The sequence below is a fragment of the Dipodomys ordii genome, unplaced genomic scaffold (assembly GCF_000151885.1).
Source record: "Dipodomys ordii isolate 6190 unplaced genomic scaffold, Dord_2.0 Scaffold37, whole genome shotgun sequence".
Lineage (NCBI taxonomy): Eukaryota > Metazoa > Chordata > Mammalia > Rodentia > Heteromyidae > Dipodomys > Dipodomys ordii.
The window spans coordinates 8,550,899-8,570,530 of NW_012267253.1; the positions used below are offsets into that span (position 1 = coordinate 8,550,899).

At 35.1% G+C, this 19,632-nt stretch overlaps 1 protein-coding gene across 1 annotated transcript in view; it reads left to right on the forward strand.

The window, feature by feature from the left end:
• The window catches only part of Foxn2 (forkhead box N2), a 34,062-nt gene extending 24,800 nt beyond the window's left edge, over positions 1–9,262 (forward strand). Inside the window, exons 4-6 of the mRNA XM_013017910.1 lie at positions 1,086–1,150; positions 3,082–3,150; positions 4,754–9,262. Of these exons, the coding sequence (XP_012873364.1) occupies positions 1,086–1,150; positions 3,082–3,150; positions 4,754–5,277 (658 nt within the window). The 3' untranslated portion in view covers positions 5,278–9,262. The remainder of the gene's footprint in view (positions 1–1,085; positions 1,151–3,081; positions 3,151–4,753) is intronic.
• The last annotated feature ends 10,370 nt before the right edge of the window (positions 9,263–19,632 follow it).

Here is a 19,632-nt window from a genome sequence, read left to right on the forward strand (position 1 = left end):
AGCTACATTGATAACAATATTTCATACTGTGGTTTATTTGAATTTTAAAGCATTCTTAAAACTCTTTTTCTTTTTTGGTAGCACTTGAGAACTAAACTTTTGTTTTAGTTAAGCAAGTATCTTATTACTTGAGCCATACACCTCAGTCTCTTTTGCAGTTCAGTTTTTTTGTTTTTGTTTTTGTTTTTTTTCCAAATGTGGTTTCATGCTTTTGACATGGCCGGCCTTAGTCTGTGAGCCTTCTGCCTCCACCACCTGCATGCTGTCACACCTGGTCTAGGAAATAATTTTTTTTTGGTTGGTCATGGGGCTTGAACTCTGGGCCTGGGCGCTGTCCCTGAGTTCTTCAGCTCAAGTTCTGGTGGTTAGAGATAAAAGGCTCAGGACTTTCCTGCCTGGGCTGGCTTTGAATCATGATCCTCAGATCTCAGCCTCCTTAGTAGCTAGGATTACAGGCGTGAGCCACCAGCACTTGGCAGAAATAAAATTTTAATTGCATTAACAAAACAGATTTCCGTTTACCATGTCACAGATTCCAAAGAATGAAAGTAATTTTTCTTAAATGTTTTAATTTCTTACTTGAAAAGGCAAAACACAACAAAATCAGGAACTAAAGTTTATTGCCACTATTACTATATAGTCTTCTTTAAATACTTGTTTTGATAAATTCTTTGATTTCTATGGTAATAACTTTCTTAATATCACATCAGACTTAAATATCTAAAAATCCAAATATCTATCAAAGCCAAATAATAACTATTATATATTGCTTATTGTTACAGGTACTTGAAACATTATTATTGTTTAATTAGCCCAGAAACCCCATATGAGAGAAATAGTTAGCTCTATTTTATAGATGAAGAAATGAATAGATTAATTTTTTGCCTAGAATGACCAAAAATATATGATTTAATCTTGGTCCTTGAGCACTTTCTGCTTTGGTAGAAATACTCCTAAACTGAGTATTATTAACAAAGAAAGCAAGATAAAAATTAGTTCATGTTTTTTGGTGTAAGCTGTATGTGTTAGCTCCCATTTGTGAAATAAAGAGTTTTTATAAGCACATTTATCTTTCTATTTTTCAGTAGTTCTTTATCACCTCAGTACTTAAGCTCTGTTCTCAAGCAGAACCAAGTGCGAACCCTCAAAGGTATGTATGAATACTGATCCTTTAAATCAGGAAAAGACAGATAAAAATAAAGTTTAAAAATAATTGTTTTTTATTATAAATTATGTGTTAACTGTAATAGACTTGGAAAACAAAATCATTCATAAAAGAAATAGTACTCATAATCCCTATAACTCTATTTTAATATTGTAGAATACTTTTGATGACTTACTGTGCTTCATGTATAAGTAGATATGTTTACATACATGTATAGATATATGCATAATACATGTACATGTTTTTTAACAAATAGATTTATACATCAATACAGTTTTATGCTTCCTCTTCATTACTTGTTATGTATATTTTTCCTTGATAATAGCATTTAATTTCTTGGGAGTGATCGGAATATAATCTTTGCCTTATTTTATAGGTCCCATGATCTAAACACCACTTTATATTTACAAACTCCTGGGAAAAAACAAAGCAACAATTATATTTTGAGACATAAAACTTTGTTTCAATAGTAGAATTTAATTAGTTAGAACAGATACTTACATTTATATCTTTGGTTTTTCTTCCTGGCCTGCAAAGCATAAAATGCTTTCAAACTCATCACTGAAACAAAGTTCACCACTCCTTACATCAAAATATTTTGAAATGGTTCTTTTATAGGTTAGATGTAAGGGATTTTAATTTAAGAATCTAATAAATCAGCCTTTTTAGATTTTCTATATTTTTAAGCAAATAAAAATTGTAGTGAAAATTTTCCTGCTTATAGTTAATAGGTTAGTAGTATTTAAAGTAGATTTTTCAAGTATTGCTGCTTTGATGAGTTTCCATGACTTTAAAAAAAACTATACAATCTTATACTAAAGTCTTTGTCAGAAACATTTTGGTTCTGAACCAGTGCTGATTCTCAGAAGTTGATGTCTATATAAGTAAAGGAGAAAAAATATAAAAAAAGCTTTAGGGGCTGGAAAGGTGGCTCAGTGGTAGAGTGCTTGCCTTGCATGCATGAGGCACCTTCAGCACCACATAAGCAGAAAAAAGCCAGAAGTGGCACTGTGGCTCAAGTGGTAGAGCACTAGCCTTGAGCTGAAGAGCTGAAGGACAGTGCTCAGGCCCATGACCAACAAACAAACAAAAAAAAAGCGTTATAGAACCAAATAAGTAGCTAATTGAATAGGAAATTGATTCAGATAATGTTCTGCTTTTACATTTTTCTCTTAACTATGTGGTTAATATGTGTCTCTTTACAGTTAGGTATGGCTAAATTCCAGTATCTATTATGTCTACTACATCTTGCCAGGCATTGTAGTAGTTGCTTTGGGATATGAAGAAGTTAGAGAACTATATAGGCCCTGCTCTAAAAAACTTACACCTTAGCTGGTGTCAGTGGCTCATGTTGTAATCCTAGCTACTTATAAGGCTGAGATCTAAGGATTACAGTTCAAAGCCAGCCTGGATAGGAAAGTCTATGACACTCTTACCTACAATTAACCACCAAAAAAGGTTCAAGTGGTAGTGGCATTAGCCTTGAACACAAAAGCTCAGGGATAGCACCCAGACCTAGAGTTCAAGTCCCAGGGCAACAGCTTAACCAAAGAAGGTTGGCTAGAGTTATGTAGTGTACACTAGGGGGAAAGCAGTAAGAAGCCAGTTAAGCTGAGAAGCAGATAATAGAAATGAGATGCTTGAACTGGGCCTTCAAGAATGTAGGGTTGATGGAAGCAGAACCATAGAAAGGTGACTGGCATTTGCTGGGAATCTCTTTGGCATTCTGATGTGTAACAGAAGCTTAGTTGGATACCAGAGGACCAGGTAATTAGAAAGAAGCAGAGGCTTTCTGAGCCTATTGTAGGAAAATATATACCACATCATCAATGCTGATCATATTCGAGCATGTGCAAATATTTATAGAAGCTTCTCTTACAAAAAACTTTAACGTTACCACTTTTTTCCCTTTTCAGAATCTGATATTGATGCTGCCACTGCAATGATACTTTTAAATACTTCCATAGAACAAGGGATTTTAGAATGTAAGCAATCATGCTTTTCTTTTTAAATTATATTTTTGTGAATGAAATGTTTAAGTGCCATTATTTCTTTGTCACTAAATTGTGTTTTCCTCTCAATAACTCAGTTTATATTTCATTATATTTGTACCAATTTATTTGGGCAGTTGAAAAGTTAATGCTGTGAAAGAATATAATATATATAAATGGAGAAAAAAAAACCAGCACATTTAAAAAATAAGCTTGAAGCCAGGTGCCAGTGGCTCACGCCTGTAATCCTAGCTAATCAGGGGGCTGAGATCTGAGGATTGCGGTTCAAAGCCAGCCCAGGCAAGAAAAAGTCCATGAGACTCATCTCTAATTAACAATTAGAAAACTGGAAGTGGCACTGTGGCTCAAGTGGTAGAGCACTCACCTTGAGCTGAAGAGCTGAGGGACAGCACCCAGGCCCAGAGTTCAAGCCCCGTGATTGACCAAAAAAAAAAAAAAAGAAAGAAAGCAATAAATATAGGAAAGCATATTTATAATTTATAGGAAAATAAAAAGTTTCCATAAGATACAAATGCAAAATCCATAAAGGAAAAAATGGGTAAATTTAATAAGACATCAAAACTTTAGAGTCTGACAAGAAGCAGATACTTTGAATAAGTAGAGAAGCTGAGAGTATGTTTTAATAGTAGTACTTTACTAGTGCAGCAAGCACTAGGCAAGGCTCAGCGTGAGGCCCTGGATTTGGTTATTTGCACTTCCAAGAGACAGAAACAGAGGAGAGGAACTGGAGGTGGCTCAAGGAGTAGAGCATCAGCCATGAGTCAGAAAGTCAGGTGAAAGTGCAAGGCTCTGAGTTTAAGTCCCAGTGCTTGCACAACAAAAGCAGGGGAGGGCAGTAGGGATCAGGGAAAAGTAGCAACAACAAAAAAGGCTAGGAGAATTATTTTAGCTATATATCATAAGTAAAGGATGAATATTGAATCTCCCTATAAGGATCCTACAAGTAAGAAATAAAGAGTTCAACAGGAAAATCAACAAAATATATGAATAGGTATGATCAGAAGAAATACATATGGCCACACAGGTGGAAAGATACGTAACTTCTCTAAAAATTGGAAAGACACAAGAAAACAATTTTGAGATAGTCCTTTTTTTTTGCTTAGAATATTATAGAAAGTTAAAATAATTGAAAATATGGGAATAGTTTTTGTCATATACTGTTGGGCATTAAGTGGTTCAGCATTTAGAGGACAATTTGTATTTCCTTTTATTTAGTTGTTATATTTCTTGGTATCCTTCCTAGAAAATGATTGCATATGTGTGTATAGGAAAAAAAAGTCATCCAGAAGAATATACATTGTAGTAACAAATGTTTTGCTAAACAGCAGATCCATGCCAAGACATCTGGACAAATAGTTCAGAGTAATTATGTTTTGTGGAAAGATAAAGATGTATTTTTAAATGATTTTTAAATGTTTCAGATTAATTCCTACAGAATATGATTTGAGTAAAAGGCAGGGGAAGCCTGTAAAAACATTATTAATACAAAGCACTTACTGCTCCAGAGTTACAATTTTCAGTGGTCTGTGTTTGTGATCAGATTCATTTGACCTATTGATAGTTATGTTTTCTACAGGTGAGAAGCCTCTTCCTCTTAAAACATCATTGCAAAAAAAGAGGAATTATAGCAATGCATTTAATCATCCCAGTGCTGTGCGATTACAAGATAGTGATTCTTTAGCCACCAGCATTGATCCAAAAGAAGATCACAATTACAGTGCAAGTAGCATGGCAGCACAGCGCTGTGCATCTAGGTCTAGTGTGTCGTCCCTGTCTTCTGTGGATGAGGTATATGAATTTATCCCAAAGAGCAGCCATGTGGGAAGTGGTGGCAGTGAAGGATTTCATAGTGAAGAAGACACAGATGTTGATTATGAAGATGATCCCCTTGCAGACAGTGGCTATGCGCCACAGGCTTGTACGGATAACTCTCAAAAAGGGCAGCCAGGCAAAAAGATGCGAAAACAGTCATGTCAAGAAATTGATGAGGAGCTCAAAGAAGCAGCTGGATCTCTGCTCCACCTTGCTGGAATTCGTACATGTCTAGGTTCCCTAATAAGTACTGCAAAGACACAAAGTCAAAAGCAATGGAAAAAATAGAAGTACTTAGTAGGTGAAATTATTTTATAGTGTGGCAATACTCTTCTACTTAATTCTTTACAAGGGATATCAAAGCCATAATGGACTTCTTTAGGTTTAGGGTGGGAGAGGGGTGCCAATTGTTTCTTTCACAATATTTTTGGTTGCTTTTTCTTTTTTTAAAAAATTAAACAGTTGCTGTTAGGATCATGCCCAACCATAAATATGTGATCTAAATGCTTAAAAACATAATTTCTGTGATAAGTGCTTTCAAGATTTAGAAATTTTAATATAAGAAAATCCCTAGCCACTGTCTTAAACTTATAGGAAAAGCTCTTCTATTAATGTGTCACAATGTAAGATTTGGCAAGTCTATAACTTTTTAGTTTTTCTCTCCCATCTGTAATTAGCTATAGTTACTATCAATTGCTGATATCTTCTTCATATAATCCTTTTCTGACTCCAATATAATAGGTAAGACTATGATTTTTATTTTGTCTTAAATTATTTTATTGTTGTGGCATGAACGAAGTCCAGTATGCATTGGAAAAGATCCTAAATATCTACAAAATTCTTCTAGATACAGAAGTAATAGAAAAGGTAATTTGGAGATGTGATTTCATCTAAGAAGACCAATTCCTATTATAGTAGTATTTTTGAAATGTTTTTACTTCACAAATAATGCATAGCATTCATTCAGGCCTTTTATTCTTTCCCAAAGTGCTTTGCATCAGTTGTTGAAATTTTAGTCACTGGCTGTCTTTATTGAGTAGAAACTATTCACTGAGTGAATGCAGCCATAGAGAGTGTAATGGGATAACATAATTCTGACAGACTTTTGCAATAAGAGAATCTTTCATTTGCTTTTTTTCCCTCTTTTTCTTCTCTTTCTCTTTTTTTCCAGTACTGGGGATTGAACTCAGGGCCCTTTCATGCTTGCTAAACAAGCACTGTACCACTTGAGCCATGCTCCCAGTCCTAATTTCCTTCCTAAATACACTGTTTTCTGAGAGCATTTTAACAGCAATGGAATATAATTTTACATACTTACTACTTATGTCATCATAAGTAAGGTCATTGAGTAGAAACTTCTTTCCAAGCCTTGTATGAATTAAAATTGTATATTGAAATACTTTTTAAAAGATTTAGTAAAACTAGAGATAAAATATCTTCAGGGATTTAAAAACTCATATAAAATTAGGTCTTACACCAAACTCTTTGAAGGGGCAGTGTAATACCTATATGTGCCATTAATCCATGCTAAAAGATTTTTTATTACTATTCCAAAAGTGCATTGACCAAGGTGATTTAAGTATTGAACAAATCTGCTTGTATGAGACAGTTTTCATATCACTTACATAGTTTGACTATATTATTTAGAAAGAACGATGGATGCTAATACCATTAGTTCATTGTTTCTTAAAACAGCGAGAGCAACTTATTTAATTTATCTCATGATACATCCTCTGTTATAGACAATGATCTTGTTTTTGTTTTTCATATAATTTATATGCATTTATATTCATACATATACACATGCAGTCAAGGATTCATATTGTCAATTTCTTTCAGTCATTTTTGTGATTAAAAGGCATTTCATGGATTTTTTAAAAGATGAATGTTTATATTTTAACTTAAATTTTTATTTGGGTAAAACTCAAATGAGAATAATAAGAAGAGCATCTTCTTTAGTTGATAAATCTTTAGGCCAAGGATAACGGCATTAACATTCTTTGTCCTTTTTCCATATTAATATAATTGAGTCTAAATAGCTATATTAATAGAATTGGTGCTCTGAAGCATAATAAAATTTTAATTTGTTAGGTAATGTATAGTGAAGTATTTGGAATTTCTTCCTCATATATAATATATCTCTAGAAAGTGGCTAAATGAAAGTAGCCTTTTCTGTGGACAATGAATAAACACAAAGAAAAAATGTTTTTACCACAGCATAAAAGATATTACAGAAATCAATTTAATAACTATTTCTAAGCTATTCATTATGACCCTGTGGATATGTCTTAGTAACAGTGTTTTTGTTTGGGTAATTGGTTTCTCCTTGCCATGCTGGGGATGGAGCTTGAGGCTCTATCCATGCTGGGTAAGTGCTCTGTCCCTGAGCCTCACCATTGCCCAGTTAACAGTGTTGCAGTGATTTATTCCACTTTACTTTGTTCAGCTGAAATTCTCTATCACAGATATTCTTCCTGGTTCCTGTCCATTAGGTAATTACTCTTTGTAAGTAAATGAAAATGATCTAAGATAAGGAAGAGGAAAAGTTATTCTCAACCCTAATAGGGATCTCCAGAGATCCTTGTCTTATTATATATAGCAATAACATTAAATTTATCACTTTTTCCTCTGAGTCTTCAATGTTCACCTCTCAAAAACTTAATTGTTAAAGCTACAGTCATCATCAGACAACAGTGAATACATGTGCACAGAAAGCTGATGAGAAGATACACAGGATTTACAAAATTTTGCATTCTTGCATAAAATTCAGTATATCACTTTCCATCTGTTAACATACTACGGCAGTTATCTTTAAGGGGAAGAACTTTTTTAATTATGGTTCCCTTACTATGGCTTCCATGGATATTAACCTCATTGCTCAGGTATGTTGAGATAGAAACCATCCAATTACAGAAAGTCACTCTTAAGTCCTGCGGCCTGGATTTTGTGTTCCCAGTAATAATTAACAAATATTGCTGAAATGAAAACAACTTGGAAACTCCAGAGAGATGACATGTTTTTCAACATATTTTAAAACTGTGATTTAAGTTAACGTAATTTGCCTTACATCAAAATAATATAAATTTTGTTGCAGCCAGTTCATTTGTAATACATCTCTAGTAAAAGTTTTATCTCAACACAATTAATCTTCATCTTTTGCATCCCCAGTAGAATCAGTGTTTCTTGACTACACACTTTTGACATTTATTTGTGCAATATCACCAAATTAGTTAATATTTTACTTTTTAAATTGAGGGAAAGAAACATTACCTATATTAGTAGAAAGCTGTTAGTGAATCACCTTTTTCTACTCTGGAGTCTTTCTGTCCTCAAAACCAGCATGACTTCTACCTTAGAATCCTTTGTATATTGTACGATGTAATGTATATATACTATTTTTCTTTGGCTCCTTTCTGAAGCATTATGAAAAGGGTCATACTAGGTGGTCAGTTAAACTTATGTTAGCATAGATTCAAAGCTTAAGAAAGTGTTCTGGAGGGAACGTGTGTGTCTTGGTAGACCAGGAGGCCTTCCCCAGCAGTTTAAGCAACAGATGTGAATACTTCACTAAGCTGTAAAGACTATTGTCTTAAATACAATAACTTAACATCCTTTTGTGGAGATTATAGCATTTTAATTTAAAAAAAACCAACTCTGAGGCTTTCTGGTTTACATGTACTTTATAGTTTTTTGTTAGTTTGAAATGTGTAAACTTTGATTTAAGCAGAGTTTACTTCAATGTTAATGATGTAGTCAAAATATTTATTGAAAGGCAAGATAGAGTATTTTAATGTTGTATTAATGTTATACCTGCCATCTTTTCCCTAAAGTACATTCTTTGCATCTAACTGCCAGTGCCATTGTCAAAACAAACTTGTTTTTAAAATTGTTGTACATTTTTATTAAACTAAATGCTTAATTTTAAAGTATTATGTTGCCATCATATAGTGTATAAAATGTATAATTGCCATTTCATTGTAACTTATTTATTTTTAAATGAAAGTATGAGTGCTCCTGATTCAAGAAATTCGTTATTAAACTGTTTTCTCTCTTCTGATGTAGCATAAATTGTCCTGAGTTGAACTGCCAGTAGATGACCAGTCACATGTGAGCCATTTCTCACTTGCCAGTCTTTGCTCATATTTAAAACAACTTACGAATGTTGTTTTTGTATCTAACCTCTGATTATTAAAATGTTTATAAAGTTTATTTTTACCAAAGAAATGCAATTCATTATGATAAAGTATTACAGAATAAACATTGTTTTATAACATTTCTGTGTTTCTCTGTTCTTTTGTGGAGGGATGGTATACCTGTATTACAAAGTTGGAGTCAGAGAAATGAAAACTTATTTTTTTTACTCTGTTGTATGTATGTATGTATGTATGCATTTAGGTTTTTTGGAAATAGGTTCTTGTATAGTTCCAGCTATCTTTGAACTGATCTTGCTTTATCATCTCAATTGTTGAAAGGTAAAGCTGTTAAATAATTATCCTGCTAAAGCTGAGCTTTTTTTCTATTTCCACATACATAAGATATATATATTGAAATACAGGAAAAATGGGATAGAATATGAAATTAAGATTATTTGTAAATACAATAGTGTTAACTTCAGAAATACCCATGATACCATCTGTTTGAAAAGTGAGACATCCATTATGAGATGCAATAATCTATAACCAATATTTTGATCCTAATTTTCAACCTTGAACTTCTGAACTGATTGTTTAAATTGTATTTTTTTTTATTGTGAAAATACTGTACAGAGGGGTTACAATTACATGGGCAAGATAATGAGTACATTTCTTACCAAGCATTGTAGCCTCCTTCTTTGTTTCCCCTTCCTACCCCATCCTCCCCCGCCCCCCGTCCAACACTCCTCCCCGTCGCCACCAAAGTTGTAAAGTTCGTTTTCAACATAATGACTTGTATTTCTCATTGTTGCAATGGGTCCACCTGTATCCCTATTTAAACAATTTGGTTTTTCCCTTCCCCTCCACAAATTATAACAACATCAAATACAGTGAAAGCAAGGGTTATACCGTGGGGGGAGGGACATACAAAGCAACAAAGAAATAATCTTATAAATGTGTCAGAAACAGCATGAAAGAAAAAAAACATTTGAATACATATCTTAGGGTTCATTTCCCTAACATCAACTTATTTGACCTTTTCTGCTTGACTCAGACATATACTAGTTATTGCAAATAAGAGAAACCATGGGACCTATGTTTCTTTGGGCCTGGCTTACTTCACTTAATATAATTTTTTCCAAGTTTTTTAAATTGTATTTTCTTAATGGTGTTACTGGAAGATAATATTCACAGTATTCCTTATACCTGAGAAAGGATTTTGTTTATAATATAATTCCTATAATTCAATATTAAGGAGACCTAAACCTAGTTTAGGAAAAAAAAAAAAACAAACAGGTAAAATATTTGGATAGACCATTAACTGAAAATACATTAGTAGGCACAAAAATCAGCACTAAATTAGGAAAATGCAAATAATAACCACAATGAAATACCACTATACCCAATTATAGAATGTCTAAAATTAAAAGGATTGACAAATAAGGCTTCATTGGGCCATTCTTCCATGTATGCATGTCTAGGTCTCATGTTCAGATCTCTTTTTAATAACAGCCATGATATTCGGCCCATCCTAAGGACCTCATTTTAACCCAAAGGCCTTGGGATGGAACAAAACATTCAACCGTAACATCTAACAACTTCAGTATTTACCCAAGAGACCTGAAAGCTTTGTAAATACTGAAGCAGACTGTTCTTAGTTAAATTAGTAGACATTAAAAAGATTAGTTTCCCATACTGGAAACATCCTAAATCTCTTTAGCAAGTGAGTAGGACATTTTAGTGCATCTTCATGTATAATTACATAAAGATATAAAAATGTATGTGGAGGCTGAGGTATGAAGATTATTAAAGGCTAGACTGGGCTGTGTAGTGAGACTGTCTCAAAACAACCAAACAAGAATGTAGTATACCTGAAACCAATTTTAAATGTCTGTGATTCTATTTGCATGGAATTTTCTAAGAGGCAAATTGAGTCTTCTATTAGAGAAAGTAGATGGGTAACTACTTAGGGCCAGGGCTTGAGGATGGACTGGGAGAGCAAAGAAACACACAGAGAAGGGAGAAAAGCTTCCTAGCATTCTAAAACATTTTTTCCTACTTACAGATTAAGGGCAATAAGGAAAACATTATAGGAAATTGAAACACTAAACAGTTTCTATTTCAGAGCTGATCATTGAGTAGAAAGCCTCCAAGTCATGTGACTGGCTCCCAGGTAGACTGAAATGAATTAGAAGAAATACTAAAATGCTTTTGAGGATAGTTTGGTGGTAAGACGGACCAGGAATCCTATGGCTTACACACATACACACACACACACACACGAGGACTATGTGAATGTAAGTAAATGATGTATGATGGTTTTATGGAAAATTGAACTTACTGTTTTCCCCTTGCTGGGCATAGCAAGCAATATGCATTTATTTATTTATTTTGTTGGTCGTGGGGCTTGAACTCTGGCCCTGGGCGCTGTCCCTCAGCTCTACCACTTGAGCTACAGCGCTACTTCCGATTTTCTGGTGGTTTATTGGAGATAGGAGTTTCACGGTCTCTTCTGCCCGGGCTGGCTTTGAACCGCGATCCTCAGATCTCAGCCTCCTGAGTAGCTAGGATTACAGGCGTGAGCCACCAGCACCTGGCTGCAATATGCATTTATGTTAATTGCATTTGATTCTCACAGCAATTCTGTGAAGTTAACAAAGTATATGCTATCAATTATATATAAAGAAATGGCCCTTTGTAACAATAGCTAGAAAATCATTAAACAAAATCAAATCTGAGGGCCGAGAGATGTAGCCAGTAAAGTGTCTAGCTTTGCAAGACCTTGAGTTCCCTCCTCAGCACTGGAAGGTGACTGTCATTAAGTCTGAGTCCTGAATCTGTGGCTTAATGAGCAGTTTACTGCTTCTAGGTACAAAAAAATTCAGGCACAAGAACATGCTTGGTTATTTGTTATTTGAGATTGCTAACAGCAATGTGTGTGTGTGTCCCTCCACCCAGCCCCCCCTATTTTTTTACAACAAAGAAAAACCCTCCATTTTCCGGAGTTCATTTCAATAAATATTTAAGATGATCAGACATTTTTTCAGATGAGGCAATAATACATTGCCCATAATGGCCTCAAACTTCAAGACTCAAGAAATTCTCCCTTTCTGCTAGGTAATGAGAATTCATGCCTATAATTTACTCAAGAGGCTGAGATCTAGAGAGTCAAGGTTCAGAGGCAGCATGGGAAGAAAAGACTGCAAGACCCCATCACCAACCCAACTGGCAAAAGGCAGAGCTGGAAATACGCACCAGCAAAGTGGACTACCAGCTGAGCAATTATAAGGCCCTAAGTTCAAAAACACATTGCTGCCAAAAGGGGAGGAAAAACTCCCCCCATATAAGCCTTTTATCAAATGTTAAATGCAGATTTTTTTAAAAAAATGATTATAAAGGTGATGTACACAGAGGTTACAGTTTCATGAGTCAGATAAAGAGTACATTGGTTTTTGGACAATGTCACCTGTTTACTCACTCTGGTTTTTGCTCCCATCCACACCCACAAGTTGTACAGTTCAATATAGCGTCAGGTGAGTACTACTGCTGCATTTGTAAATACAGATTATTAATCCAATAGTTTTGACAGAATAATATAGGCTAGACACCTGTCAAGGTTACCCTTCAAAATAATTCCTAAATGAAAAAAAAATGTATAACCCAGGAAGTTAAAGAAGAAAATATGTCCTGAGCATATATTACATTTTTATTAAATGAGTTGTTTTAAGAGTGAATGCTTAACTATTCTCATTTGTTTAAAAGCCTGTATTACTGAAAAGTTACTTTTTAGACATAATTGAAACTAGCTATCCAAGTTTTTTAGAATTTTAAAGAATTAGAAGAATAATTTTTGTTTGCCTATCTGATCAACTTCATTCAGTAATCATTCTCATGATCATATTCAAGTATCAACTTTTTAATAGGTAAAGTAAATAAGAAATTGAATCTTGATCAAATTACAGTATTTTATAATCTTATAAAACTTTGCCTTGGCTCATGTCAAACTTCATTTAAGGTTGGGGATTTAGTTTAGTGGTAGAAGGCTTGCCTACCTATGCATGAGGTCCTGAGTTCCCCCAACCAGGGGAAAAGTAATTTTAAAGAAATCCCACTCACTTGCATAATTTTTAAAGAAAATTATATATACAATTTGATTTTCCTTGAATGAAAGCGTGTGATAATTCTGACTAATTTGATTCTGTATAAACATTCTTCCCCAAGAAGCGTATGGTCAGTGTTGATTCGCTTTAAGAACAAGGCTGATGATTCAAAGGAGGAGTGACAAGTTCAACTACTTGCAGCTAGCTTTTGGGGACAGGCACTATCTTTCAGCTGATATCCTGCAGGTTCTTATGGGTAGAAGGAAAAGCAGGGTCATATATAATTTACTAGTTCTCTCTGTAATTGCTTTCCAGTAGAACTGCAGAAAGAAATTTGCTCTCATGTTTCCCATGGGGGTTTGCCTTTGTTACAGCTCTACTATAAGCTTTGTGTGGAATTGGAGCTTTTGAAACAGAGTATTAATTGGAAGCAATTATCCAATTATACCAGCTGTGACTGTGCTGTATACTGAATATTTACCAAGAAAAGAAAGCGTTTAACAGATGATTTAATCAAGCAGTCGGCCACAATGAGTGCAAGCTACACTGCAATTGTGTTGTGGATGTCTTCAATGGCTGAAATATTTCAGAGTCCACAGTGTAAGTTAAAAAAAAATCAAATCAAAAAGTCAACTGGGCTCGGTTATTCAAACCAGTACATGTGTGTGATATCAATTTCAAAAGTAATCAAAAGAGCTTCTGTTTATTTTCAAAAATGTATGAGATTTCTCCAACTACTTGATTTTTGAAAGTAGATATGCTTTCAACTTTAATCATTATTTTTTCTATTCTTTTCTTTTGATGCCTCCTGTAGGTGCCCAGAGTCTTATTATAAGGCTGTCCTTGAAATTGATGCTTTGGAACCACTTTAGGTACTTTTCAGATAAGCAGCAAGAAGAACCTGCCTTGTAAGTGAAATTCCACTCAGCCAGCAACAGTGAGATAATGAGCTGCGAGGCAGTCATTTTCTGCCTGTGATCTGTTCTGTTCAGCCTGTCAAGTGCTGACCAAGGTCCTGGTAGGGGGAAAAGCTTTGGCTGAGCTAGCACTGATTAAATGAATCTGAGGATAATCCATATGCTGTCAAGGAATATTTTTGTGGGCAGAAATCTACTACTAACACCTGCAATATTAGCTTTACAAGAAATCCGGAGAATGTTCATTACAATGTGTTAAGAAGCAGCACAAAGGACTCAAAACACACGTTGCTCCCAATTCTTGAGTCATCTTATTGGTGCTGTTTCGACAGAGATGCCATTCCTTCATGTGCTATGATGTCACCTTTGTCCAATCATAACCTTCCTTATGAGAGAAGAGGATAACTCTGGAGATGGTGAGTGACAGCAGCAAGCAATGCAGTAGTCACTAGGCAACAAGGTTCAGGCTCCGGTAGAAGAGAATTTTAAAACATTTCACCCACACACTGTGATATCGGGCTTCTTGTTGCTGAATAGGTGGTAATCTCTGGACAAAGGCCTCATAGGAATAATGAGCTTCCTTCTAGAACTGAAACCACTACTCACTTAGGAAAGCTTGGTGAAATTAGAAAGTTTTTACTTTTCCAGAAAGGTCACAGTTTGACATGAGGATCTCAGTATTTTCGAATTGTTACTCAATTATACTCTCAGTCAACTAAGCCATCACATGGGTGTGCATTGTGCAAAGGCCAGGGAGCAGAGTGGACTGACATTTCTGAACTCACCAGGCTCTTTCTGGGTGAGCAGTCTAGAGAAGGTGTCTTTAACTCATTGCCCTGCTGGGACAATCATTTATAATTTGTCTGCCCAGAACAGGTACTTACTCTTTTGTGCAAAGGTGCTGCATGAGCTCACGGGAAGGGGATTGGGAACCATGTAAATAAGTCCTTTAGAACTGAGATTTGAACTTAGAGCTTTGAACTTACTTGGCTTGCTTACTCAATGCTCTACCACTTGATTCATGCTACCCACCTCCCATTATTTCTAAATGACATTTTACTTTATCCCCCATGGGCCAGCCTGGACAATGAGACTTCTATTTATGCTTCTTGGGTAGCTGGGATGACAGGTAATTAATTGATTGAGTATGGGTTCTCCTAAACTCATTACTTGCGCTAGCCACAAACTGAAATCCTCTCCTTCTCAGCCTGAGTAGCTAGGATCATAGACGTGGGCCATCATACCTGGTATGGTTCTTTGTTTGGTACTCAGTAGCAATTTTCTGCAAGATTACTGTGAGATTTACCACAGGGTTGTACAGACCCAGATGAAGACTGGTGTTTCCATTAGAATCAGAATCGCCTCATCTAAAGGGTTTGGGATAGTATTTCTAGCGGGGGGGAGGGTGGGGAATATTTTTTAGCCTTTCTCTCATGGAACTAAACATTGTTTTTGTTGTTGTTGTTAATCCAAAAGATCTAATAGTTTTCTGTCCCTTAATAAGTTACCCACTGTAATGACTTTTCTCAAGAGAAACCTTGACTAGTTTTTATCCAGTTCGTAAACCAATTAGCAACGCTGTACGGTGAATTCCTAGAGGACAGTGTCACCATGTGTGCCTGGCATAAAAGGAGCACACACATCTCTTGCATGAATCAATTATTCAATTTGCTAATTAATAGATGGTGTTCACTTGAAGGAGCTCCAAGAGGCAAATTACACAACATGCTACAGTTGTCGGAAACCTTACAGTGCAATGCTCATTCTGCAGTCAAAGAAGCTAAATGCAAAGAACTAACCAACTTACTCATCTAGCGAAATGGGTAACCTGGTTTCCCAATAAATCAGGCAATGTGGAGACTAATTTAGATTGTAATCAGGTAGAGATTGAAGGTCATTTCCATGATCTGTGTTATATGCCTTATCTAGTATCATTTAATTTTAATTAGTGTGAAAAATGGAACTAGTTCAGATCTACTTCAGAAATAAGATTGTGTATCTAAACAAAGATATATTGTGTTGGGCAGTGGTGGCTTACACCTGTAATCCTAGCTACTCAAGAGGCTGAGATCTGAGGATCTTTATTTGAAGCCAGCTCAGTCAGACAAATCCAGAGACTCTTATCTCCAATTAACCAGCAAAAAGCTGGCAGTGGATGTGTAGTTCAAGTGGTATGTCACTAGCTATGAGCAGAAAAAGCCAAGCAAATGTTTTGAGGCCTGTAGTTTAAGCCCAGTACTAGAACAAAAAATAAAAAAGTAAAAAGTAAATGAAAAGATATATCCTTGTTAAGCAGACATTTGAAAAGGGTAGAAATTACACTGTCACATTTTCTGATCACAGTAAAATAACACAAGAAATTAAGAGAACACAGCAGTTACTAGGAATATGTAGCTCATTGGTAGAGGGCTTGCTGAGAGCTGGGTTAAATCCCCATCTCCACAAAAACAAAACATCAGCCATAACAACAAAAAAATGGCAGGCAACTTTCCCTCCCACCAAAGTAAAGTACTTTGAAATTTTCGTACGAATTAATCAAAGAGGAAATTAAAACTCGAACTATAGGCAATTTAGACATGAATAAAGACAGGAAAATTCACCAAGTTTAATAGTTTTATCACTAGCCATGGAAAGATCAATAAATGAAAGAAGGTAGCAACAAAATAGAATGAGAGAACAAAAGGATAAAGGAAAAATATGATATCCTTTTCTTAAATAGGCTTAATAAACAGCACCACAAATTGCTAGTAAAGCACAGTGAAGAATTGTGTCACAAGTGTCATTCTAAAACAAGAGAAAAGCCGAAAGGGAGAAAGGTGTAATGTCTGGCATAACATGTTTTGTTATAAGAACATAGATCATTTGATGCTATAAATCTGAACACTGAGACGAAATGAGCAATGTAATAGAAAAAGTGCAAATACAAATAGCCCATAATCACAACCCTGCTTATCTCCTTTCCCAGAACAGCAGTCTCAATTCGTCCAGTTCCAGGGACAAAGAGTTTCTTTCATGTGTCAACTTTTTTCTAAAGAGAGGGAGAAAGGGGAGGAGAGTTTATTGAGGAAGAGAGGCTATAAAAGCCCTGCTAACAACTTAGGAAAAAATTCTAAAAACTTCCAGAACAATCCTTTTTCATAAAACAAAAACAAGTGACAAACATTTGCCAGGTTGCTGTGATTTGGCACTGGCTGGGTGGTGGCAGGTGCACACGTTGGTCCAGTGTTCTGGGGGGATGTCTGTCCGTTCAATGTTCACCTTTAACAGAGAAATTCTATTTTAAGGAATCTCTCTCCCCCCAAAATAATAGGATATGAGTGAAAGAAAAGAACATTTGGAAATAACTTTAGTATTCATTAGCTGTGAATATTAAGATAAATTATGTTGATTACAATGAAATATCATGAAATTTCTAACAGAGATTTATATTCAAGTATTAAGATGTAGAACAATACTGACATTTTCAAAACTCACAGTCTATTAAAACAAACGATTGTAGAACAGAACTGCAGCACTTATGTATTTGTGTAGGATCATTTTAGCAAACATGCTTATGTGTGAGTATTTACAGAATAATAAGAATTGTTGGGGAAGTGACACTATGGCTCAAGTGGTAGAGTGATAGTCTTAAGCTGAAGAGCTCAAGACAACACTCAAGTCCAGAATTCAAGCCTTACCACGGGGAGGGAGGGGGAAGGGGAATTGTTGGGAGGTTATATTTAGGATATGAGATTAACCAAGAAGGTACTTTATATGAATTTGTATTATTATCCTGAGTATGAAGTAAACCTAAGATGATCACTTTCGTAAATACATATATAGGCAGGTGAATAGGCAGGAAGATAGAAAAATAACTAAATGAGTATCTAGCTCAATAAATATGGCTATTAAAGTTTTCCTATATCTCCTGTTCTTGCCCTTTAATGTATATAATTTTAGATTTTATTCATTTCAATGTATCACACCAATAATAGCATTCACTTTCTTTTCCTATTCTTGAGTCCTTTTTAGAAACACAAGAAAAAATAGGTATTCATTTTTTAAATTTTATTTTATATTGTTCAGAGCTTCCAGATTGATAGGCAGGTACTCCACCAGCTGAGCCACTCTTGAAGACTTTTTTGGTTTTAGTTATCTTTCAGACAGGTTCTTGCTGGGTTTGGACTGTCATCTAATTATACACTTGTACCACTGAGCCCAGACTTCAGTGCTTCAGTTCTGACCCATGATCCTCAGAATTCTTCCTGATATTTTTTTTGTGTTTCTTCATTTTCCTCAGTAATTTTTAAGGCGTTAAATATTCTGTGATAAGCCCATTAGAATGTATTCTGTTTCTCACCACAAAACCCTGAGCAATTCAGTGTTATTAGTAAGGAATGATTCATAAATTTGGCTTATTTCACAGATTTTTAAAGGCTATCTTATATCAATTACTAGACAAAAAACAAAATAGGATCATTGTACATCATTTGGAAATTTCTACAACTAATAAGTTTAAGAGTTGGATGGGAATGGTTGATTGTTAGTATTATGAGAAATGAGATCCCTAGATGTATGTACCAAAGATGTAACAACAGTAATGGAAAATAATATCAGCAAACTTTTCTTGTTCTTTGACCATTTTTTCTTAAAAATAGCAAAAAGAGTCTGGCTGAGACTGTTTGCTAATTAATTGGAAATAATAATCTGACAGATTTGTCTGCCCAGGCTGGCTTCAAACTGTGATTTTCAGTTCTCAGCTTCCTGAGTAGCTAGGATTTCAGGTTTGAGCCACCAGTACCTGGCTCCTTATTGTTTCGTTAATATTTCCTTCTGTATACAACTAGGCTGGCACAGAGCAAATAATTATTAATGAATCCTTTTCAGTAGTGTAGTCTGTTGTGCTGTAGAATGTACCACATTTATTAATTGATCTGTTGTTATGGGTTAGAATACATTGACAACAACCATATGTAAGTGAAAGAAGTTAGAACCAGCCTTTCGTTATAAACCAGGCTCTAACAAACATTCAAACATTCATAGTTTTACATTTTTGTGCATTACATACTCTCAATTATTTTTCTTAATATAAACTATTGCTAGAGCAATTGCTAGGTCAGAGTCTGAATATTTCATTAAACCTTGGAAGTTGCCAAATTGCCCTCTGGTGGGATTTGGAGAGTAAAAAGAAAACATTCCAAGCATAGAGTTACTTTTTTTTTTTATTATCTTTTGAGTATCTCTGGATTTTTCCCAGTTCCAAGAGTTTCACTTGGCTTTAGTTCAAGGAGAATTGCTGCAATGTTGAAAATAAAAACATATTTCATATTTCAAGAACTTATTCTAGGGCACAGTTGACTGGAAGAAATGGAAAGGATACAGAGCATTTAGTCTAGAAGCAGCAGTGAGTAATTCTTCATCCCAGAAGAGCTCTGCTCAGAACAGAACAGGTTCTTCTTTGGCATCATAGAGAATTACCAGTCAGAATCTATGTGGCTCAGGAGCATCTGCTGG